Consider the following 23,126-nt stretch of genomic DNA (forward strand, 5'->3'; position numbering starts at 1 on the left):
AAGACAGGGGCGGTTATTTCGAGGCTGGGTTCGGTGCGAGCTAGGAGAGTGGTTCCACGGAAGGGGCGTGGCCTCAGGGCCATCCTCAGTCTAAACGGCTGGGCGCGGCCAGAGCGCCTGCCGAGCCTGGTGAGTTCGTTGCCGCGGTGATGGGCTTGGTGGAGGCTTTCCAGGGGTGAAGAGGCGGGGCGCTGCTGTAGTCGCCATGGTGATAGCAGCCGAGGAAGGTTTCTGCGCGGAGTGCCTTGGGGACGCGGGATACCGGTGGGGGTAAGCAGCCGAGTGACGAAACAAAGGAGGTGGGGCCTGAGGAGAGAATGCTACAGTCAGGGCTATGGGCGGGGCAAACAAGGGGGCGGGGAGCCAAGTTCTGTTCGCTGAGCAGCTAGACCAGGCGGTCTGGAGTGGAACTAGAGAGCAGCGATCTTTAACCCGCATATAAATGAATGAAAAAAAAAAAAAAAAAAAAAAAAAAAAAGACTTGGTTCCTGAGGGAGTTGGGATGGCTTGTTGGATGGATGAATGAACGGATAAGTACCTGGCCCTCACTCACTTGTGACAGCTGGGAGGGAAACACCTGACCCTCTCGGGGGAGTCGAACAAATCCTCAGCCCAATCACCAAGCCCTGAGCCTACTCCCGCAACTCACACTGAAAGCAGCGCAGGGCGAGCCCGGGCCCAGCCCAGGGCCCACCTCTCCTTCCCAGGTTTCCTGCCCAGGTGTTAATCCTTCTTTGTCCCAGCCTCCATCCTCTCTCCCCGTGTACCCAGCTCCTCGGGGGCGCCTGGGCGTCCAGACCTTGCCTGGTGCCCAGTAAGGCAAGGTCCAGAGTTCCAGCAGATGTGGGGTCTGCATCTCGGCTGTTCTTCTCCTGGGACTGTTGGAACCCTGCTATATAGGGTGAGGAGTGGACAGGGAGCTGGTCCAACCGGGGGCAGGGGGTGGTGTGTGGTGGTGGTTCTAAAAACAAAGAGCTGATGTGAGCTTTATCACGTGGGGAGTAATCTAAGGAGGTAGACTGAGGCCCCTGGGGTTCGGTGGTCCAGAATTCAAATGTTAAGCCTCCCCTCTCCCCAACCACTTCAGTTATCTGAGGGCTCTTCATGGCATCCACTGTTCTTTATGCAGGAAGAAGGGGAAGGGGGAGGTGATGGTAGAGGTCAGTCAACAGAGTCCCTAGTGGCCTTGGCCAGGAAGGGGGAGTCCTTTGTCTCCAGGGTGTGGGAGGTGGGGCTAAGTGCCCCCTATTTGCATTCAAGGAGGTTGTTACCTTAACTGAACAGACTTGTTTTCCAGGAGGCTAACTGTCCTGGTGGATCCTGGAAGGTGAGGTTCAGAACCATCCAGCTGGACCTACAGCTTCATGCTCCACACTCCCCAACCTGTTTGCCCCCTGGGATGGGACAGAGGAACAGAGTGCCAGTATCAACTCTCCAGTGTTTGCTAAAGGTGGAGCATTCTGGAGCTGTGGCCACCTCTTCTCTTTTGACCCCAATTATCAGGTATATCACCTGACAAGTCTCAGATCACCCTTCCAGTGGAGACTCAGTATGCCCCCACTGAAGGAGCTGGTGAGGGCAGACAGCCTCTGCCCAGAGACTGAGGAGGAGCTTCATGCCCTGGAGTTCCAGGAGACACTGATATTAGCCAGAAGCTATCTAGGATATTAGAACATTGTTGCTTGCCCACGTTGAGCTTGTTCAAAACAGAGGGCCAAGGAGGGTAACCCTGGGAGCGTTTCAGCTAAAAGAGGTTTCCCAAGAAGAAGGTGGCCAGGCAACAAACTGACAGGTGGGAGGAAAACTCATTCTGTTCCATGAAGTCTGAGGATTGGAAATAGGACAGAAGTTACAGGAAGCCAATTTCCTTGGGTTCACCTTAGGGATTTTCTTCTAATAGCGTCCAGAAAGGTGAAGTGTGGCTCTGGGAAGCCTCAGTCCCTGGCAGGCCCTGTCACTGAACTGCAACAGATGCGTGAAAGCAACAAAGGCACGGTGAAGAGGTGTGTAGGGTTTACCGCAGAAGACATGGGGAGTGGGCTGTTCCTCACTCCCCCTTGGAACAGCAAGAGCTGAGTAAGGAAAACTGGTGATACTTAAGGTGAAGCCATGCAGGTTGGAGCTGGAAATCTGTAGAAGAGCCAAGTAGGGGAAATCAGGTACTAGAAAACACTTTGTAAGTGAAAGCTCTGGAGCTCTTAGCAAAGAGGGGGCAACCGTGAGCTCCTACAGTGGCTGCAGGGTTATGCAGGAAGGACTGGGGTGCAGGCTAGGGAGGCTGCAGGTGTGATACTACTAGACACACTAGCCAATGGGGAGGCTTGGGGACCCACTACATGAGGAGAGCTCAGGTTGGGGGCTGGAGGCCTGGGAGAACAGCAGGGATGGGGAGGGTTAAGTTGGCCAGCTGGAGTCAGGTTCCCCAAAGCCTGGCTCTTTGCAGCTTCAGCTGTCACCACTACCGGCCCCAAGCTCCTGGACACTTGGAAAGTCACACAATTAGCCAGCCTGTAGAAAAAATACCTTTTTATTAATTATTAGGAATAATCCATTCACTGAATGCGGGGTATATGTTGGGGAAGGTTAGGTACTGCCAGATGGATGAGGGGAAACGTGCAATAGGGCAGTGAGAAGGGGGACAGCCCCCCACTTTCCACAAACTATAAATAGCAACGTGAACACAGAGAATCACAAATAAGAAGAGCCTTCCTCATGTCTCCTCCTATCCCACTCTTTCAGAACGAGTCTCACTGTGGTCCCTAGAGGTGCCAGGGCATCTGGAAGTTCGGGGCCGGGAGCGGGGTGCAGTGCGTGGCCTCGAAGTTGTGCAGATACTTCTGAGCCTGAAGGAAGAGGGCAGGACAGGTGGGGTGCAGAGCACCGCAGTATACAGCACCCCCAAACACCTCCACAGCCTCTGAAACCACCTCCCACACCCTACAAGCTGCCACTTCCAATGCTTACATGGTATCCCCTGTCTCCAAGCCCCCTGGCCATCCCGGCACCCCCTTCCTGCCCGCCACCCCTCAGCTCACCAGAAACAAGGCCAGCTGTCGCCTTCCGTCTGCACTCATGTCCTCCCCTGTGGAGAAGAGCCGCTCACACATGAGCCATACATCTGGGCATTCATCCCCCTTCCTGGCTTCTTCCCAACACCCCCTCCTGCCACAGGACGTCCTTACCCACACTCCAGGGGAAGTCAGGCCCGTGCTCTGCCTGGTAGGAGCGGAGGACGGACAGGCACCAGTCCTCCTCCACCTCCCAACGGCTATAAATCGAGGCTGCTCAGGGAGAGAAAGGAGGGCTTGTCAGTGACCTGGCCCGGCCAGGCCCCCACCCAAAGGCCTCATCGCATCCCCCTGCACCTTCCTCCAGCTGTGAGGAGGCTTCCAGCCACTGCCTCACCACTCGAAGACCCTCCTCTGCCATTACACGGGGATACCTACAGAGGGAGCACCAGGACGAGAGGTCAGGACCCAATTCTCTTCACTCCTCATCCCTAAACCCTCTTCCCTCCCTCCCTTGCCACGCCAGTGTCAGTAAACACATGCACACACACGTGCACGCACGCACACACACTCCCGCTTACCGATACTGTAGGAGCTTCAGCAGGAGGTCATTGCCTCGGTTGGACATGATGTCCTCAGGAACCCTGGGGGTGAGAACAGTGTACACTGGAGGGGCTGGAGGTTGGGGAGGAAGGGTCTGGATACCTAGGTTTCTGGTGGGCAGAGGTGGGAAGGGCAACTTCCTAGCTACATCTGGGATCTAGGAGGGCAGAGGCTCCCAGGCACTCACGTGGTGGTGATGATCTCATCCTTGGTTCTGCGGATCAGCAACACAGGGCCCTGGTACCTTCAGAGGACAGTGTGGTGCTCAGAGGGAGAGGGGACAAGTGGCCACCCCACCCTTGCACTGGCTGCAGCCTAACCCCCTACTATAGCAGGGCCCCACAGGCTAGCCCTTCACTCAGGGGTGAGAAAATATTTAAGAACAGGCATGGCCCACATTCTGGCCTTACTGGGAGATCTGCTTGAATACCCAGCAAAGCCTGTACAGTGGGGAAGTGGGGAAGTGGGGAAGGGAGTTACACGCCGGTTACTGGCCTGCCCTCACCTGCACAGCTGTTCTGCATTGTTCAGATTGAGATGCTGCCTCACGGTCCTGGTCACAAGGCCCCCTAGAGTGGGATCAGAGTGACGGGATGGCAGAGACAAAGCCCTTGCACAACATATAGTTCCCCACTGTTCACAAAGAAAACTAAGGCCCCAGACAGGGGAGCCCTCCTGCTTTTCATCCCGTTGGGTGACCCACTCCCCACCTACATAAAAAGGAACCATCTCCAGTTAGAATAGTTCCCAGTTCCAGCCCACCCCTTCCCTGGAAAGGCAGGCCTGGGAGCTGCACTCACTCCAGCTATCTGGCATAACCTTCAAGGCCAAGGGCACCAAGTCATCAAAGGAGGCATCCAGGATCACAGCACTAATGTCTGGGTAGGACATGGCTGCCCATGTGGCTGGTACCAGAACAAGGAAGAAAGGTGAGGACTGAGGGGCTCCTGCCCACCACCCCACCTTTGTCCCATTGACCCTACAGGCTGACACCATCATCTCTACTAGGTTAGCCCCAGGTCCCCCTTAAACCCTCACTTCACTTGGCCAGGGCACTGTATGGAGAAGACGGAGAGAGAATATCAAAGTGCATCGAAGACCACGTGCAGAGGAAAACTTCACTTCCCTGATCTCCCCCCTCCAGGACCCTGGTCTGCTTCTTTTCATAATGGGCATAAGGTAGAAGGAAATGTGAACGTATACAAATAGGATACCATCTTCCAGACACACGCAGATATCCCTCCTCCATCCTCTCCTCCCTTAAGCCTCTACCCCACTGCTGGGCTCTCAGGGCATTTCCCTACTGCTCTTTGAGGGGGGTGGGGGTGGCATAATTTGCCCGGGGAGGGGAGTAGGCTGGTACCAGTGAAGCCACCGATGGACCAGGCATAGATGATGATGTCCTGGGGCTGGAAGCCCAGGCGGTGGATGGCAAACTGGACCACCACATCCATGGCATTGGCCTCATTCTGAGGAAATGGCACCCCCTGCAGGAAGAAGGGCAAACTCAGGAGTGGGTTAGCACCAGAGGCTGGTTCATGGGCCACTTGCACGCTTCCAGCACAGAGCTACCCTACAAGAGACAGAGGGTGCAGAAGAAAAGGGTGGCGAGAGGACCCGCACTCTCCAGAAATGCCACTTCTCACTGTGGGGTGGCGTCATGGTTCCCTGTCCTTGGCACCCAGGTGACAGATGAGTGAGAGCCACCAGAGAAATATACACCCCTTTTCCTAATTCCAGTGGCTGACCAGAGGGAGACAGACCATAACCATAAATTCAGGAAAAGAAAGGGATTTCAGAGAGTGTCTCACCGTGCTTCCAGCAAAGCCTGGATGATTCCAGCCCAGGACAGAATACCCAGCTGCAACACAGGAGGAGGAGGAGGGGCTATGACCTTGTGGCCCACACCTCCCCCACCTCCAGCCCCAGGGGAAAGACCAACACAACATGGGAGCTCTAAACAACCCCAAATTTAGAGATGAGTAACTCCAAGCTTTCTCAGAACGGGGAGATGACACCAGAGGTTCTGAGGCAGCAGAAGGGAGAGATGTGATTATGTCATGGGGACAGAATGAAGGCCATAATGTTAGGGACACAGCCCAAAGGGAGGGAATGTAAGGTTGGCAAAGCGAATGGGGAGTAAACTTTCCCCCCAAATGTGAGAATTTCAAACCTCACTCAGACAAGGTGATCTGGCCCAGGGAAGTTATACTGGTGTGGGAAGGTGGGGACATTCCATTCCAAAGGGCAGAGACGAGTATTGTGCCCTGGGCCTACCTTCCAGAGGTGTAGAAATGCAGCCCACCTCATAGAAGCCCGCGTTCCCCTCACAGCAGATCACCTACGGAAGGAAGCAGGAAGGAGGGCTGGGAAGGAGCCAAGCTGGGACTGAAAATCCCCCGTGTGGCAGGACGTGGGAGCTTTACAGGGAAGAGGAAAGGGCCTGTTGTCTTCAACGGGAATAGAAACTTCTAATTTTACAAGGTGCATGAGAGGCAGAGTGGATGCAAAAGCTTAGCAAACTGAGGAAGACGAACTGCTCGACCACTCAGCAGTGTCATTTTCCTTGGAAGACCACCGGAGGACAGCTCTCAGAAATGGGGTTATGGATATTTTTTTCCTTTCTAGTTTTTGGGTCTATTTTTTTCATAACTGTTTCTTTTGTATGGCATGCCAATCACTTTCCATCTCTGGGCCCCAGACTTAGAGTCAGATAAACTTTAATTTCATGGGGCCCCAAGCCCAAACTCAGAGATGGTGGAGCTTGCATGGATTCTCATAGCAGCTGGGCAGTGCCGGAACCAGGAGTCAGCTCCCTGGACTGCTGACTCAGTGCTCTTTCCATGGCTCCCTCATGGAGGCAGGATATACTGGAGGCCAGGCTACCTGGATTCAAATCCCAGCTCTCTCACTGTGTGGTCTGGGAAAATTATCCCAGGCTCAGTTTCATCATCTATAAAATGGGCTCTCCTAAAAATAGTACCTCTTCTGCAGGGTTGTTTTGAGGATTAAATATATGCCTTCTATGTGATAAATACTGTCTAAGTGGTGACTATTACAAGATTACTTTTTGGTCCTTGAATGTCAACTCCTACTTCATCTATTTCCCTGTGGTAGGGTTTTCCTACGCCAACATGTCTTGAGGGTGGGGTGGGAGATGGGATTATCCCCAGATGTACTTCTTAGGGCTGCTGTAGAACTGAGGTCCCCAGAACCTCCACTGCTCTCCCCGCACCACTTTTGGGCTGGGCTCCCTGCTCCCTCTCACCAGCTTCTGTCCCTGAGGCTCAGCTGTCCCCCGCCGGTCCACAAACATGGTGTCAATCTCGTTGCCATCGCAGGCCAGCAGCTTTGCCCGGCGCCCGTTGCACTGAGTGGGGGAGATGTTGTGAGAGGCAGGAGGTCACATCCCTGGTAGGGGGAGAAGGACCATCGGGGGTGGGGTGGGGGCAGGGGGCCTCACCTCTTCCACCAGCCGGGCCTGGCCCTGCAGCAGCATGGGCATGAGGGCCTTCTGGAGCAGGTACACTGAGCCTGGATATAGCATCCGGCGCCCCAGAGTGTGCGCCACCAAGTAGCTGTGGGGAACATGGGGTTAACGAACCCTTGACCTCAGTAGGACCCAGGGATCATCCTAGCCCTAGCACTCAGAGACTCTGGGGCCTGCTTCACCCCTGACCTTTACAGTTTTGTTTCTTGACCTTTACAGCTTTGTTCTCCTCTTTCAGGACATAATGAAGTAATATATGTACCAGGCTGGTGTTCTTCAAAATTTTTTTTACTACAACCTTTATAATATGCACATTTTATATTGTGGCCCAGTACACACATCTATATTTATAATATTGAAAATTTTAGGAGATAATATTTTCTATATGCGGTAAGTAATTCTTATTAATTAAGAGAGAGGGAGATACAGAATCGGAAGCAGGCTCCAGGCTGGGAGCTGTCAGGACAGAGCCTAATGCGGGGCTGGAACTCACAGACCGTGAGATCATGACCTGAGCCAAAGTCGGCCGCTTAACCGACTGAGCCACCCAGGCGCCCCTATTCTTTTTAATTTTTAAATGTTTATTTATTTATTTAGAGAGAGTGCGTGCACAGGTGGGGGAGAGAGAGAGAGAGAGAGAGAGAGGCAGAGAGAGAGAGAGAGAGAGGCAGAGAGAGAGAGAGAGAGAGAGACAGAGAGAGAGAGAATCGCAAGCAGGCTCCACACTCAGCGTGGAGCCTGACACGGGGCTTGATCTCACGACTGTGAGATCATGACCTGAGCCGAAATCAAGAGTCAGATACTCAGCCAACTGAGCCACACACGGACCCCAAAGCAAAGTTATTATTAACTATGATTCTGTTAATGTATAAATGCAACTTATTTAAAGGCCCCCTATAATACTTTAAAAAATGACAGCTGTAATTCACTCGATTTCAAGATTCATGAATGAACGGTAGTTTGAAATACACCACACTAGATTGCAGACTCCACCAGGGCAGAGACCTGACTGTTCTGTTCTGCAATATGCCCTATTCTGCCACGTAGCAGGTGGCTAGAGCCTGACAAAGAGGGGCTTAATAAATATTTACTGAACAAATGCACTAATCTAGACAGATAAGCTGTGGTAGGTATCTGAAAAAGACAATTAACCATTTCCAGTTAATCCTGAAATAGGATTTGTCCCCAGAAAAAAACAGGTATATACCACCCTGTCCAGCATCCCCTCAAAACTGCAAATTTGGTTTGTCCCTCTGACCAATCGTCACACAGGCAACAGTGATCACTAAATCCATCCCTTTCCTTGGTATCTTGGAACTGCCTCCCAGCCCCCAACAATAGAAAATTACCACAGCATCTGCTCTACTGTAAGGGAGGAAGGCTTACTGTTGTCACTTCTGACATCATCAGTAGCCACAACTTGGGCTTTGCTGTCAAGTACCCAGGCAAAGTAGTAACCCTTCTGAATATGTTACTCTACTTAATATACCAATCCTATAAAGTGCGTTATTCATGGATGCAGAAATTGTAGCTTGCTTAAGGCAGAAGAATCTAGGAGTAGAGAGGCCAGGTCAGGGGCACAGCTGTCACCAGATGCCACTCCAGCTAAGGCTATGTGTCTCCACCACACTCTCAACCTCATTGTTCTCTCTCAGCCTCGTTAGAAGGGCTTTTGTGGGGTGTCTGGCTGGCTTCGTCGGTAAAGCATGTGGCTCTTGCTCTTGGGGTCGTGAGTTCAAGGCCCATGTTGGGTGTAGAGCTTACCTAAATAAATTTTAGCAGCACCTGGGTGTCTCTGTCAGTTAAGCGTCTGTCTTTGGCTCAGGTCATGATCTTGCCATTCGCGGGTTCGAGCCCCACACTGGGCTCTCTGCTGTAAGCACTGAGCCCACTTTGGGACCTCTGTCTTTTCCTCTCTCTGCCCCTCCCCAGCTCTCTCTCTCAAAAATAAATAAACATTTATAAACAAGTAAATTAATTAATTAAAAATAATAATAATAAAATAAAAGAGCTTTTGTGTCAGACAGAATTATTAATATCCCAACCCTTCATTCACCATCTGTGAGACTACACCTCCCTGAGCCTCTTTTCTTCACATATAAATGTAGATTAAAAACCATCACAAATAATACAAAATACATAGCACTAGGCCCAATAAATGGCAGCTATTTTATCCATAGCACCCAGTCCTGGAGTCCTCACCCGATGTCCCCTCCACCCCAGATGGCCTCTCTTCCCTGCTGCTTCTCACCTGGTGATCTGACAAGGCAGCTTCTTGACCCGGTTGAGGAGAGTGTCTGCTGTCCCCCGATGCAGGGGCTCTGGGCGAAGCAGGGCCACGCCCTGGCGGGAAGGGCCCCCTCGAGACTCCTTCCTGAGGATGGAAAGATGTAGGGGAGGTTGGAGTCAGAAGCAGCAAGCTGAGGTCCAGGAATGAGGAGATGGCACTGGAAAGGAGGCCCTGGGGCCCAAGATGGGGATGGAGGTGTGGGACAGGACAGAGCAGGATGGAGTGAAAGAACTGGGGCCTCACCGGCTGCTGGGCTCTTCCCAGTGGAAGTCCACTGGCCAGCTCTTGAAGTCAAAGTTGTAGTTGGCGAGCTGCCTCTGTGGTGGGCAGGGAGAGAAAGAGGAAGGGAGGAAAAGTGAAACTAAGAAATTGGGGCAGGCCCACCTACCCACCCTTGGCACCCTCATCCACAGGACTGGCCCCCACACATCATAGGGAGACAAGTCGAGGTCAACACACTCCTAGTTCATAGAGGGTAAGCTCTGTCACAGCCAGAAAAATCAGGCAAGAGAGAATACCCTATCAGGTATCAAAACTGGCCTGTCTGCTTCCAGAAGAACTACTCAACAGTCTTTGCTTTTCCAAAATATAAAACTGACCCACCCCAAGAAGGGGTGGCTGGAGGTGCTGGTGCTTTTGAGGGAGGAAGTGGGGGCGGGGTCTGTTGGCTGGTCATACCCCTTTCCCCCACCAGGTCCTTTACATGATGTTGCCCTAGAGGATCAAAATGACTGTCCTAAGGTTGGGTGAGAGGGAACAAGGGAAAGTAATGTCTACAGTGAGTTGTTCCTTTGCATTGGAATCACCTCCTGAACGAAGCCCTCTCTGCTCCATCCTCACAGCCACCTCCCTTCTCTCACCTTCAGCAGCCATGGGCTGGTGATGCCAGCCACGCTATCGATGCCTCCAGTCACCCCACGAAGTCTGTCCACATGCTCTCTGAGGGTGGCGGGAGCTGTGTCTGACTCTCTGCTGTACCCCCTCCCTCACCCTGAGAGCTCCCAGTGCTCTATTTTGAGAGCTCTTTTTATTTTCTGTCACAGGAAATTTTTTTGACATTTTCAAAAATAACTTGACTAAGGAAGAACAACAGAAACACTGTACAAAAATGTAAATGGCAAAACAAAACAAAACAGAAGAAAAGCAAATTTCAAGCAGGCTTTGCTCAGACCAGGCCTCAAATCCAGACCCAGCCCCTTCCTTTGCTCTGTGACTCTGCTTGTCACTTAACCTCTTTTTTCCTGTGTCCTCAGAGGTATAATAATGCCACCTCGTGTGGCTATTGTGAGGATTGGGAAGGGCGTACGCAAAATGCCTCAGACAGCAATGTGGTAGAGCTTCATTACGTAGCTCTGTAAACGGCGGCGTGGAACAACCAGTAACACGATGATGGTAGGGTCACAGCTCTTTGATCCCAGGAATCCCTAACAGGGAAGAGCTTTATAGGGCCCCAAAGCCCCTTCTCAAAGATAATCACACTCCAGCACCAGCTGGGCTGGCACAACTCCAAGGACACTATGCCCTGGCTTTTCTCCCTCCTGGCACCACGCTGTGCTTCTGGGCACAACAGTGGACACACCTGTCCATCTTGACCCATCCCTGAACAAAACTAGCATGGTGTTCAATGCACACAGCCAAAATAAACAACACTTACAGAACCGAGCTGCTGTGACAGAAGACCCCCTTCTAAGATGTGGAATATTTCCACATCTAGACAATTCTTACAGATGGAGGGGAGAAGGGTGGAGGATTGTTCTAGTGGAACATCCCGTTAGAAGTGGTAGGGAGGAAAATTCTCTGGGTGGACAGTTCACTTGCACAGGGGAGAAGGGCTACAGCAATATGCAAGCAAAAACCTACTGCCATGGGTGGCAACACAACTCCTCGCCCTGGCAGAAGCTGGTGCCCAGTGCTCTGGAGAGGCAGCTGAGAAAGCTGCTGCCAGGGCACCTGTCTGGCACCTTTCCTGGGACCCCTTACCTTGTTTTCTGCAGAGTGGTTCCTATGTGTTGCCTCCAAGATGGTGATGAACTGCCGGTACTGGGGGTTGGTCCAGCGGCCGATGCCTGGTAGAGAGAGGATAGGAGACAGTGTTAGGAAAACTGGGAAGAGCAAGCTGAGTAAGTTTCAGGAAGAGGATTGGAGATGGGCATGGAGAAGGCCCTGGAAAGGGAAGTGGGAGGGAAAGGAACAGGTGGCCCAGGGTCTGGGGAAATAGGAGAGTTGAGCTGACCCCCTTTCTCCATATCTAGCAACTGGCTTCAGTGTTCTGCTACCCAGCTTCTTCAGTTTGTTTCTTTATAGGCTGGCAACCCTCAACGTTCCAGAATGTTCACTTTGCTAGTCATGCAACCTTACTGTTGCATGCAACACACCATCATGCAACCTTACTGTTCATCCTTGTGAACACTGAGTCTCTCTTTTTTTCCCTGCCACCCTTCTTCACTGCTTGCTTTCCATCTCTTTTCTGTATAGTCTAACTCCCTGCCATCTGGCCTCATGGCTCCTGCTCTTGCCCCGTAATCACTTCCTCACTGAATCCAAAGTCTCCTTCCTCCATCCCCACTCTCTTGCAACTATGCCTCTCTACACTATTCCTGTCCCCTGAGACTCCTTCTCTGCTTCCTGGGTCCATCTTTGCCACCTTCTGAATCCTGGACCGCTCCTCCCCTGCCTCCATTCTACTTCCCTCTCTGAAATAAGAGCCATCCTCAACACTGCACTCATTCCTCTCTTCACTTGGCCCTTTGGCGATCACATCTGCTCTCCCTTCACTGCCAAGGAGTCTCAAACCCTGACTTCTCTGCTTCCGTTGACCCGACAGGTGTCATGTGCCAGGCACTGTCCTGACATGGGAGATAGCAGGAAACAAGACACACGGGTCCCAGCCCGGAGAGCTAGCACTTTGGCTGGGGGTGGGGTGGGGCTGGAGAAAGACAATAAGCAAGTAAACAAGAACATTTCAGAGAGGATTAAGTGCTATAAAGAAAAGAAAACCAGAATCAACTAGAATGCTATTATTATCAAGGGTAGAGACCCCAGACAATATTAAGAATGAAGGAAGGTGCAGAATGATTTGTATAATGTGATGCCATTTGTGTCAAAAAGGCAAAATGCACAAATGAATGGCTATATATGGTTTATGCTTACCATATTTCATAGATTCTAAAATGCATAGTTTTTCACATTTGAAAACTGAAATTGGAATGTATTTTACAATTCCTAACAGCTTAGATTTGATCAAATGAGGTATATCTTTCATAAAAGGATAAAAATGTGGACCAGGAAAGAAACCACACCAAGTGACAATGGTTACCTCTGGGGAAAGAGGAACACAGAAGTGGGGAAGATTCCAACAGGAATGCCAACTCTGAATGCAATGCTTCAGAACTTTATTGACAAAAAGTATGTGAAGCTACATGACAGAATATAAGCATTTCAGTTCATGACACTTTGTTCTCTGGACTTCTCTATATTTAATTTATGTACCCAAATTAAGAATAAATAAAATTTGGGCTGCCTGGGTGGCTCAGTTGGTTAGGCATCCAACTCATGATCTCATAGTTCTTGAGTTTGAGCCCCACATCAGGCTCTCTGCTGTCAGCACAGAGCGCACTTCAAGATCCTTGGTCTCCCTCTCTCTGCCCCTCTCCCTCTCAAAAAAAACAAAACAAAACAAAACAAAAAAAAACTTAAATAAATATGTAAAATTTAAAAATAAGACAAAACCCAGGACTGGGAGCTACTTTTAGGTGAGGTGGTCAGGGAACGCCTCTCTGATGAGGGAGCCCACCCCAATGGAGATCAGGAGGCAGGACACCGAAGGCAGAAGGTCCCCGCCCCAGGCTGGATAGGACTGCAGCCATGCAGCTCCTAGTCTACCACCTCTCTCCAAGCATCCCTTCACCCAGTTTTCTTCACGTGCATCGGCCGAGGGGCAATGATTTGGACTCTCTCTTCATTTTTAAGTTGTGAGATATAACATACGTGTGTCCAATATATATTCAGTTTAAAAAATACGAAGCAAACATTCCTGTGACCATCACCCAAGTCAAGGAAGAGAACAAAGTCACGGCCCTCCAGGAGCCCTCCCCATCCTGTTCCCTCCCTCTCCCAGGTAATCACTCTCCTGACTTTCAAGATAAGCATGCCTGTGTTTTGCCACTTCTGTATGCATCCCTCTTGAACTTTACATAAGTAGAAACACACTGCATACATCATTTGTTAGTCTTCTTTAAAAAAAAATTTTTTTTAATGTTTATTTATTTTTGACAGAGAGAGAGAGAGACAGAGCATGAATGGGCTAGGGTCAGAGAGAGAGGGAGATACAGAATCTGAAACAGGCTCCAGGCTCTAAGCTGTCAGCGTAGAGCCAACGCAGGGTTCGAACTCATGGACCGCGAGATCATGACCTGAGTCAAAGTCGGACGTTTAACCGAGTCAGCCACCCAGGCGCCCCTTGGTAGTCTTCTTCTTGCATTCAACATTACAATTGTGAGACTCATCTGTGTTGCTGAGTGTAGCTTCAATTTGTTCATTTGCATTGCTGTATTGTGTTCTGCCCTAGAACTAGACTCCCTGCCATCCTACTATTTGTGGCCATGGACTTGTTTCCAGTTTCGGATTATTACAAACATATATACGGACATATGTGGAATTATTTTAGGGTATATGCATCTCTTCTAGATAATAGCAAAGTGTTCTGCCAATTAGCTTTTCATACTTACAACCACGCCCTTTAAGAAAAAGATCATGCCTTCAACATTCCCAATTATTCCCCCTCAGGGCCCAACACAAAACTGTATTTGCAGAAGTGACTTCATAAATATTTACCCAGTGAGGGATAGATCCAAACCAGGCTCCCTCTCAACCTACCTCGGAGGCAGGCCACTCCTGCCAGGAGTAGCAGCAGTGTCCCCGCATAGTGAGAAAACGGCACCACTTTGGACAAACTCAAGTAACCTGGGAGGGGAGAGGCATCACATGAGAAGCTCTCCCCACTGCCCCAACCCCCACCCCGTACCCTCTCTTTGGGACAGCCATGCCCTCTGAGGAAGAAGATGCCTGATGGAAGAGGGAAGCCAAGCCATCCTCTCAGGGCCCCTCTCCTCTTTAGGGGGGGTCAGCTCAGCTGCCAACAACCTGCCCACCACCTTTGAAACCACACTGACCTTTCCTGTATAAGTAGAAGAAGGCGAAGGGAGAGGAGTAATAAGAGATGGACCAGAAGACTGAAGCCTGCAGCAGAGAGATGGGGACAAGCAATCAATACACACACACACACACACACACACACACACACACACACACACACACAGGTCTGCCATTTCCAGGCCTAACCTCTGAGCAAAGTGGATAACCTGAGGGAGATCATATCAAGTACCTATTCTGTGCATGACACAGTAGGTGCTTAATATTTGTTAAAAGGCAGCGTATCAGAGCATAACAGAGGCTGGGAAAATTAGGTACGGGTTCTGTTTTCTTCCTCTCATCTCCAGACATAATTTCATCACATTGAAAGGCCAGTTTCTCTTTCTACTCAAGTTAATCAAGCCTTTTCACTCGGCCCACTCAGGACAGCACCTGGCCTGGTCCCCAAGAGATGCACAAACGTCACCATAGGAACCCTGCCAGAGAAAACAGCTGTCTTTGCAGCCAAAGAGGTTAGTTGCCAGGGAGGACAGGTCACTGGGGACCACAGGACTCAGCACCTGCAGATGGTCCCAAAAGTAAGCACAGTTTCCTCAGGGCTCAGGCTGCCCCAGAGAAAAAAAATGCACACACCAAAGGGGACTGCCAAGTATGTGCACTTGACAGCACATCCATGTGTGTGTTGAAGTCTCTTGCAGAGCCCAGAACATCCCCCACCCCCGGGGGCACTGCCTTCTCCCAAGCTGCGGGGGAGAAAATTCGGGAGGGCAAGTGGGTTGGAAAAGATGCAGTAGTCCCAGATGGCAGGACAGACGTACCAGTGCCAGGATGCTGTCCGCATGCTTCTCCAGGGCACGGGGTTGATAGTACGTATCCTGCCAAAGCAGATGGCTGTGTCAAGGGCCGTGTCCATTGACAAGTCCTTCCCCTTCTCTTTTGAAAGCCCTGATTCGTGTCCTCTGGTTCTAGCCTTCAAAGCTATCCCTCCTGGGACATCCCTGTCTCCCACAGAAGCCCCTCTTCCCACCCCCCACCCCCACTCCAAACCTCATTTCCTATCCCAGACCGTGAGAACATACCGGGCTGGACTTGGGAGCAAAAGTGAAAACATCACTGGATGATTTCTGCTCCCAGTTTCAGATGGGTTGTGGGCATGTGCATATGGGGAGAGGGGTTAGAGCAACAGAAAGGAAAGGCACCATAACAACTTTAAGAGGGAAAGAACAGAAATAACAGTGGGGTGATTAAAGAAGAGAATGTGGCTGAGGGTGGACGGTTTGTAGAGGACAGTAAACATAATCTGAGACTACCAATAAAAAGGTGGAGACCGTGTAGGGGCACAGCCTACCACCACCCTCAGCTTTCACGAATGCAAGGACCCTGGGGTCTCCAAAGTAGGTTGGGCGGTTGGGTGGGGGGCAGCGGGTCCGTGACATATTCAAGTCATGTTGAAATTCAAGGCCAGGGTAAAGGGAAGATAAAACAGAACCAGGGAAGGCACCTAGCAGGAAGAAATCGAGAGTTTGACGGCAAAATCATCCAGCTCTCGAATCCGCGCAGGGTCTCTTCCAGGACGTAGAGTCAAATGGGACCAGCACGAACCACGACATACAGGGTGGGGGGCCGCGAGAGGAAAAAGCAAGGAGTGGTAGTCGGAATGAGAAAGCGGTGGCAAACCGCGATAAAGGAGGCAGCCAGTCCGCAGGCGTGACTTTAAACCAGGAAGCACAAAGAGCACTTCGCAGACAACTGGCTTGACAACCAGGCTCCCCCGATTTCCAATAATGGGCGCTTCTGGGGAGCAAAGGCCGCAAAGGGGTTTGGGCCGTACCATGTTTTTGACCAGGGGAGAACTCGACTCACCCAGGAGCTGGAAGGGGGGGTAGTGACTGAAGTTGGAGTCTCGGGGACGCCGGACGGGGCCCTTTCCGAGTCCCTTTCCCGGTAGATTTTGTAGAGCCGGGGGCCTAGGACGCAGCTCAGCAGCTTCGCCATGGCCCCCGCTTGGGCCGCTGCTCTCCCAGCAGCAGGTCCCCCTGCTGGCCCCGCCCTTCCCCGGCCTCTAAGGTATTGCGTGCCCTTGACGTCAGCACGTACCGGCTCCGCCTCGTGCCGAGCGGAGACATTTTCCGCGCTGCCTGAGACGGGCTTCGGGCAATTGGACCTACGGGTAGAGCGATGGTCAGAAATTAGTTGGAGGCGTTTGGAACGCGGAGAGTTACAACCTTACCAGGTGTAGTCCAGTCACTTATTTCTGTCCCTTAATATTGGCAGACTCTCGAGCGAAGTGGGAACGAGAGGCAGGATTAGGAGCACTTGACCAGAGCAACGGAAAAGAAAAGGTGTCTAGGAATACATCAAATCAAAGAAATGCAAGATTTTATGAAAAGAATTACAGAAGTTTTTGAAAGAGGTAAACTGAAGGCTTGAATAAGTGGAGAGCTACGTCGCAGTCATGGATATGGATAGGAGGACTCAGTATTGTTAACGTGTGTGAAATACTGGTTTAAAAAATAAAGGATACAGGGGCGCCTGGGTGGCGCAGTCGGTTGGGCGTCCGACTTCAGCCAGGTCACGATCTCGCGGTCCGTGAGTTCGAGCCCCGCGTCGGGCTCTGGGCTGATGGCTCAGAGCCTGGAGCCTGTTTCAGATTCTGTGTCTCCCTCTCTCTCTGCCCCTCCCCCATTCACGCTCTGTCTCTCTCTGTCCCAAAAATAAATAAACGTTGAAAAAAAAATATATATATATATATATAAAAAATAAAGGATACATTATCGTTCTTAAGCGTGGATGAACCTCAAAACCGTAGTACTGACTGGAAAAAAGAAAGCCATAGATTACATACAACCTGACACCCCGTTTCAAAAAGAAAATTTAATGGTCAAGTAAGTGCAAGATAAAGAGCAAATTTGGAATAGTGTAACACAGCATAGAGGATCTTTGAAATGGTAATACTGTTATTAAATAGACAGGTTTGTCTTTTCTTTGTACGTTACACCTACAGTATATGTAAATTCTTTAGCTTTTTATTGCAGTAAGCATATATACATAAAAGTGCACCATTTGAGTATATCGATGTAATCAGCATCCAGGTAATACCGGGGGCAGGGGGGACATGGATTAAATAGGTGATGGGGATTAAGGCATGCACTTGTTGGGATGAGTACCCTGTGATGCATGGAAATGTTGAATCAGTATATCGTACACCTGAAACTATTATAACACTGTATGTCAACCAACTGGAATTAAAATAAAAAAACATTAAAGTGGCTCCTGGGTGGCTCAGTCAGTTGACCGTACAACTTTGGCTCAGGTCATGACCTCACAGTTCACAAGTTCGAGCGCCACATCGGACTCGCTGCTGTCAGTGCAGAGCCAGCTTCTGATTCTCTGTAACCCCCCCCACACCCCCCCATCCCTCCCCTGTTCACGTGCTCTCTCTCTTCTCTCAGTAAAAAATAAAAATATAAAAATATATATGCCATATATACTACTTTAAAAGTAAATAACTTTTAAAAGTAAATAACACATTAAGAACTATTAGAGCTAGGGTGCCTGGGTGGCTCAGTTGTTAAGCATCTGACTTCAGCTCAGGTCATGATGTCATGATGTCGTGGTTTGTGAGTTTGAGTCCCACATCAGGTAAGCACAAGCCCTGCTTTGGGGGAACACTGCTTCCCTGCTTCTCTTTCTTTCTCTCTCTCTCTCTCTGCCCCTCCTGTGATTCTCTTTCCCTACCCCTCACTCACTTGTGCTCTCTCTAAAAAAAAACAAACAAACAAACAAACAAAAAAAAACTCTTAGAGCTATATGAAGATCTGTTTTGAGAATCCTATCCTACCTGGGGTAGAGAGGTGAATTGGTGAATTCTGCAAATGCTTGTTATTCTCTTCTTTTAATAGTAACGTAATATACTCATCAGGGGTTCAGAAGAGATGTGTGGTGTGCCATAAGCCACACGGAAAATCATTCTAAATTATTTATAGGGTATTGGCTGGGTGTGCAGTCTTGTACTGAGTTCTGTGGAGACCAACGTGAAGATTCAGCTTCTGCATTTATGGTTGGCATCTTTTAGGGTGAAGGAGAGAGCACAGAATGTACTTCCAGACTGAATGGAGGTGAACAGCTGTGCTCCCTTCTGTGCAGGCTTTTTAGCATGAAGAGTCTTTAATCTGTGTCCTTCAGCTGATGTAGAGTCAGAAGTGTGAGGAGATCATCTTCAGAACAGACTGGACTGGGTCTTTTCCCCCTTGGGACTGGAAGGTGGTGGTCACTTTTTCCCCAGTAGACAGGAAGCTGGGCTTTATCTCCCCAGCATTCCCATTCCCTCAAGAGGACCGTGTCACTCCAGACCGGGGAGTGTGAGTCTTTATCTGGGTTCTGTTTCCTCCGTGGGGCACCAGGTCCTGGGCAAGAGAACTTGGCAGGCTCTCCCCATGGCGGTCTTATTCCTCCTTCTGTTCCTATGTGGCCCCCCGCAGGCTGCTGCAGGTAAGGAGCGGGAGGTGGGGGATTCTTCAGCTATTTGCAAGGTCGTGAGGAACTATTGCTGTTTCTCCTTAGGGGCCTGCAGATGGCATGTGACTCAAGAAGATAGATTTACCCCAACTGACTTCCCCCTACCTCTAATTCTGGGGAAGATCCAGAGAAAATGAGTGTCCAGATCATGGACAGTTTCCTTTAGAAAATAAGAATAGACACATAAGTGCTTCTAGAAAAGGAAAAATGAGAGGAAGAGAGAAGGGTATGTGCCAACTATTCCAGCCTTTTCTCTCTTGCCTTCAGATTCTCTCACCCACTGGAGGAGAGAGGAAGAAAGCCCTACCCTCTTCTCCCCTCCTCAACTTTTTTTATAGCTGTCATTTGAGAATTGTGCTCATAGCAAGACCCATGCTGGGAGACCCCAGAAGGAGCAGAAGCCAGGAGTTAGAGGTCAAGTGGGAGCTGTTGATCTGATGGAGGTTTCTAGCACCATAAAACCCCCTCTCCACAGACAATATCCAGACCATCTATGTAGCCTTGGGGGAGGCAATGGAGCTGCCATGTCCTGCACCACCCACTCTGAGTGGAGACGAACTCCTGTCCTGGTTCCGCAGCCCTGCAGCAGGCTCCTCCACTGCCCTGGTGGCCCAAGTCCAAGTGGCCAGGCCTGGGAGGGGGCCTTCCCCAGAGCCTGGGAAGTCTGTAAGGGCATCCAGGCTCAAACTGCTGGGGAACTACTCTTTGTGGCTGGAAAAGTCCAAAGAGGGAGACGCCGGTCGGTACTGGTGTGCTGTTCTGGGTCAGCACCACAAGTACCAGAACTGGAGGGTGTATGATGTCTCCGTGCTCAGAGGTGAGTGGAGGCATGCAGATGGGGGGGCCACCGGGGGCCAGGAAGCCCAGCAAAAAACTAAGCGGTCCCTCTCTCCCCACAGGATCCCAGCTATCCGCGAGGGCTGCGGATGGATCCCCCTGCTCCGTCCTTTTATGCTCTGTGGCCCCTGCCAGACGCCTAGACTCTGTGACCTGGCTAGAGGGAAGGGGTCCTGTGAGGGGCCATGTACAGTCATTTTGGGGTGATGGGGCTGCCCTGCTCTTGGTGTGTCCTGGGGAACAGCTCTCTGAGTCCAGGGAACATAGACCAAGAATCATCAGCTGCCTCATGCCTCATAACAAAGGGGTCAGCTTTAGCCTAGCAGGTAAACTGAAGGAGGATATGGGAGAGGATGTTGTCTCTGGCACATTCTGCACCTGCTGGCCAGGGGAGGAGGACGTGACTTTGTAATTGGCCAGATTTGGGTTGGGGGTGATTTCTGGTGGAGCAGACCATCACCTGTAGGGAGAAGGCTTTTTTCTCATTGGCCAACTCTATAACAGAGAAGGGGGTTGATTAAGCCACCTTTCTGGTGGAATAGACCATTGGCCATGAAGAACAAGAAGGATTCCAGTGGGATATGCCATTATTCAGAAATAGGGTAACCTAGGATTTTTGTGGGCTATCCCATTTCAGAGAGGAAGTAAATAAGAATTATTGATGGGGGAGTTGTCTTTTTTTTAATTTTTAAAAAATTTTTTACATTTATTTATTTTTGAGAGACAGAGTGAGAGTGGAGGAGGGGCAGAGAGAAGGAGACACAGAATCCGAAACAGGCTCCAGGCTCTGAGCAAGCGTTCAGCACAGAGCCCGATGCGGGGCTCGAACTCATGAACCGTGAGATCATGACCTGAGCCGAAGTCAGACACTTAACCGACTGAGCCACCCAGGCACCCCGGGTGTTGTCTTTTGAAGAAAAGATATATGCACTGATGTTATAATGGCCTACTGAGAGTGAAAGGAGAAGGAGAAAAAAGTGTATCATTGTTTTACAGTTAAAAATCCATTATACACAGACAGAATGCCATTAGATGTAGAATAACCCATTTACAAGGCAGGAGGGAGGAGAAAATTGCCATTAGTTTTGAAGGCAAAGGCCAGTTAATGAGCAGTGCCTGGGTCTTATTTCTCTCTACATCTACAGCACCTAATGTGGCGCCTGGCATTTGGTGGGCACTCAGTGAATGCTTATGGAGTGAATGAATGAAAGAATGAATGAATGGAAGGCACTTTACTTTCTCTTGAAACTTTGGATTACTATTAAGGATATGAGGAAAGATTGCTCATATGGCTGCCAGTTATGGCCGCCAGTCTGCTCTGGAGTTAGCTGTTCATATATGGGAGGGGGTGTATTGCTATTGGTTCACAGGCTCAGGATGAGAGGCTTGAAAATGGGCAGAGTGGGTTGGTGGAAACTGGGGGCAAAGATGCATATGAGGTCTTCTGTTGGGAAGAGCCCACCAGACTATGGGGAGAGGCCTTTCTTTGGGGTATGGGAACAGACCCCTCACCACCTCCCTCCTTATCCCTATTGTCTTGCCCCTACTGTAGCCTCCATGGATGCCTCCCCTGCCCTCTGTGCCCGTGCCACGGGCTGGGATGTATCCTGGATCCTGATGCTGTTGCTTGCAGCAGGTCAGGGGTTCACCATCCTGGCCCTCAGCATCATGCTCTGGAGACAGAGGGTCCAGAGGGCTCAGTGCAGAGGTGAGTCCCTCCCTCCCAGAGGAAAAAAGAGAGCATGTGGGTGTGAGGCAGAGGGTTGCCTCTATACCCTATTTCTCTAGGGGAGGAGGGCAGTAAGGAATATAGCTCTGAATTATCTGATAATTTCTCTGCTGCACCCCATATGGTTCCTTCTTCTTAGATGCCTCGATTCCTCATTTCAAACCTGAAATCCAGGTCTATGAGAACATCCATGTGGCCCGTCTCAGGTGAGAAACACTAGGGGGTACAGGCTTAAATCCCAGAGGAGACTGGGGTTGGAATGGGTGTGGAATCCTAATTCTGAGGAGGTGGAGTATGGAAGTATCCTTAATCTATCTTTCTGCTTCACAAAACCCACAGCCCACCTGCCCACAAGGTCAGATGATCTCGATGACATCTGCTGGGAAGTGTGACCTGCTGTCTCTCCAGCCATCTGGCACCTGAAAGATTCGCCTGAAAACCCTGGCAAGGGGGGAGGGGCTGAGAGTGCTACTTTACAGTCCAGCTGGTCTCCAGCAGTCAAGCTGTGTGTGTGTGTGTGTGTGTGTGTGTGTGTGTGTGTGTGCACGCATGCTTGTGTGTTGGGGGGGGGTTGCTGAAGGAAAGGAGAAGCATTATCTTGTGACATCACCTATGAGAAAGTGTGGTCTCCTGTTTTATAATAGCCAGTGAAGGGATGACCCTAAGTGCCCAGTCCCATGGGATTGAGGGGAGCCTGGGGTAGGGGGCAGGGGGTGTGGAGGGGTGGGGATGGACAGAGAGGAGAGAGAAGAATCCAGAGACTTGAGCAATGGTGGAGTATCAGTCTTGGGGAAACCAAAGGATAAATGGAGGAAAGTGAAGAAGAGAGAAGGCAAGGACTCAAGTAAGAGGAAGAGATGGACAGAGAGAAACAAATGGAAGCATCAAGTAGGAGGATGGAATGACAGAGAGAATGGGAAGAAGACTCAGGTGGCCTCTAAATTAAGCCAGACCACCCCCCACCTCCAATCCTTCATCCCTGCTCAGTCTCATTTTCCTAGAGAAGAAGGTGAGGGAGAACAGGCACCTTTAATCAGACCCCAGACTTCCTTGCATGGAAGGGGAGGGCACTGAGTCAGGATGAGGGGTGGCTGTGCTCAGCCCCCACCCTGAGCCACCCTCCTTATCCTAGCACTTCATTGTGGCATCCGGAGTGGCAGAGGCTTATCAACATCCTGACATCCTGGGAGCTCCAAGAGTCCCATGGTATCTCCCTGGGGAGAGGGAGTGTCCGCAAGGGTGGGCGGGTGGATTCACTGGTGGGGTGTGTAATTGGGCCCTGTGTGCTGGGCTGTCAGTGAACCCTGGACAAGTCTGGGCTGGCCAAGCAGGGAAGGGCATTGGTGCTCCCAATTGGTCCACTCCCCGGTCTCAGGCAGAAAGGAGCTGGACTCCCAGCCACATCCTTTTGTGTGCTCAAGCTTGGACCTCAGTGGAGAAAAGCTTTCACAGGAGTGTCACCAAAAGCCTTCATGCTACAGCAGCTTAAGCTGACCTGTT

General features: G+C 50.6%; 2 protein-coding genes and 1 long non-coding RNA gene across 4 annotated transcripts; 2 read left to right on the forward strand and 1 right to left on the reverse strand.

Annotated features, from left to right (window-relative positions):
- The first annotated feature begins 88 nt into the window (after positions 1-88).
- LOC147580849 (uncharacterized) lies at positions 89-4,838 on the forward strand. The gene is made up of 2 exons (XR_015250740.1): positions 89-901; positions 1,298-4,838. It is a non-coding gene; the product is annotated as an uncharacterized LOC147580849 (long non-coding RNA).
- Positions 2,512-16,610, reverse strand: ABHD16A (abhydrolase domain containing 16A, phospholipase). Of its 2 annotated transcripts, XM_025917049.2 has the most exons (20): positions 16,406-16,610; positions 15,361-15,417; positions 14,563-14,629; positions 14,267-14,353; positions 11,372-11,457; positions 9,635-9,708; positions 9,353-9,475; positions 7,075-7,189; positions 6,880-6,981; positions 5,889-5,952; positions 5,423-5,472; positions 4,975-5,098; positions 4,412-4,516; positions 4,117-4,180; positions 3,799-3,855; positions 3,590-3,652; positions 3,366-3,442; positions 3,183-3,281; positions 3,036-3,082; positions 2,512-2,843 (listed from the first exon to the last, which is right to left on the reverse strand). In XM_025917049.2, the coding sequence occupies exons 1-20, from the start codon at positions 16,535-16,537 to the stop codon at positions 2,760-2,762; spliced, it is 1,677 nt and encodes a 558-aa protein (XP_025772834.2). In that variant the 5' UTR covers positions 16,538-16,610; the 3' UTR covers positions 2,512-2,759. The 2 variants fall into 2 exon arrangements, with proteins under 2 accessions (XP_025772834.2, XP_086561970.1); XM_086705844.1 differs by lacking the exon at positions 4,412-4,516.
- Positions 16,611-18,864: 2,254 nt separating this feature from the next.
- Positions 18,865-22,239, forward strand: LY6G6F (lymphocyte antigen 6 family member G6F). Its single transcript, XM_025917261.1, has 6 exons — positions 18,865-19,033; positions 19,536-19,877; positions 19,960-20,223; positions 21,450-21,605; positions 21,766-21,832; positions 21,966-22,239. Exons 1-6 carry the CDS (start codon positions 18,979-18,981, stop codon positions 21,988-21,990), a joined length of 909 nt encoding a protein of 302 aa, XP_025773046.1. The 5' UTR covers positions 18,865-18,978; the 3' UTR covers positions 21,991-22,239.
- Positions 22,240-23,126: the final 887 nt, after the last annotated feature.

This window comes from Puma concolor, chromosome B2 (genome assembly GCF_028749965.1).
Source record: "Puma concolor isolate L17-30 chromosome B2, mPumCon1.1.hap2, whole genome shotgun sequence".
Taxonomy (NCBI): domain Eukaryota; kingdom Metazoa; phylum Chordata; class Mammalia; order Carnivora; family Felidae; genus Puma; species Puma concolor.

What these genes read in the sequence shown, in the direction of transcription:
- ABHD16A (XM_025917049.2), bottom strand. Translation starts at nt 16,537, where the DNA reads ATGGCGAAGCTGCTGAGCTGCGTCCTAGGCCCCCGGCTCTACAAAATC. An exon ending in GTCCATCGGTGGCTTCACTG is followed by an intron (nt 4,517 to 4,974) that starts GTACCAGCCTAC and finishes TTCTGGTACCAG; the next exon opens with CCACATGGGCAGCCATGTCC. An exon ending in GGTTATGCCAGATAGCTGGA is followed by an intron (nt 4,181 to 4,411) that starts GTGAGTGCAGCT and finishes ATCCCACTCTAG; the next exon opens with GGGGCCTTGTGACCAGGACC.
- LY6G6F (XM_025917261.1), top strand. Translation starts at nt 18,979, where the DNA reads ATGGCGGTCTTATTCCTCCTTCTGTTCCTATGTGGCCCCCCGCAGGCT. An exon ending in TGATGTCTCCGTGCTCAGAG is followed by an intron (nt 19,878 to 19,959) that starts GTGAGTGGAGGC and finishes CTCTCCCCACAG; the next exon opens with GATCCCAGCTATCCGCGAGG. An exon ending in ATCCATGTGGCCCGTCTCAG is followed by an intron (nt 21,833 to 21,965) that starts GTGAGAAACACT and finishes CAAAACCCACAG; the next exon opens with CCCACCTGCCCACAAGGTCA.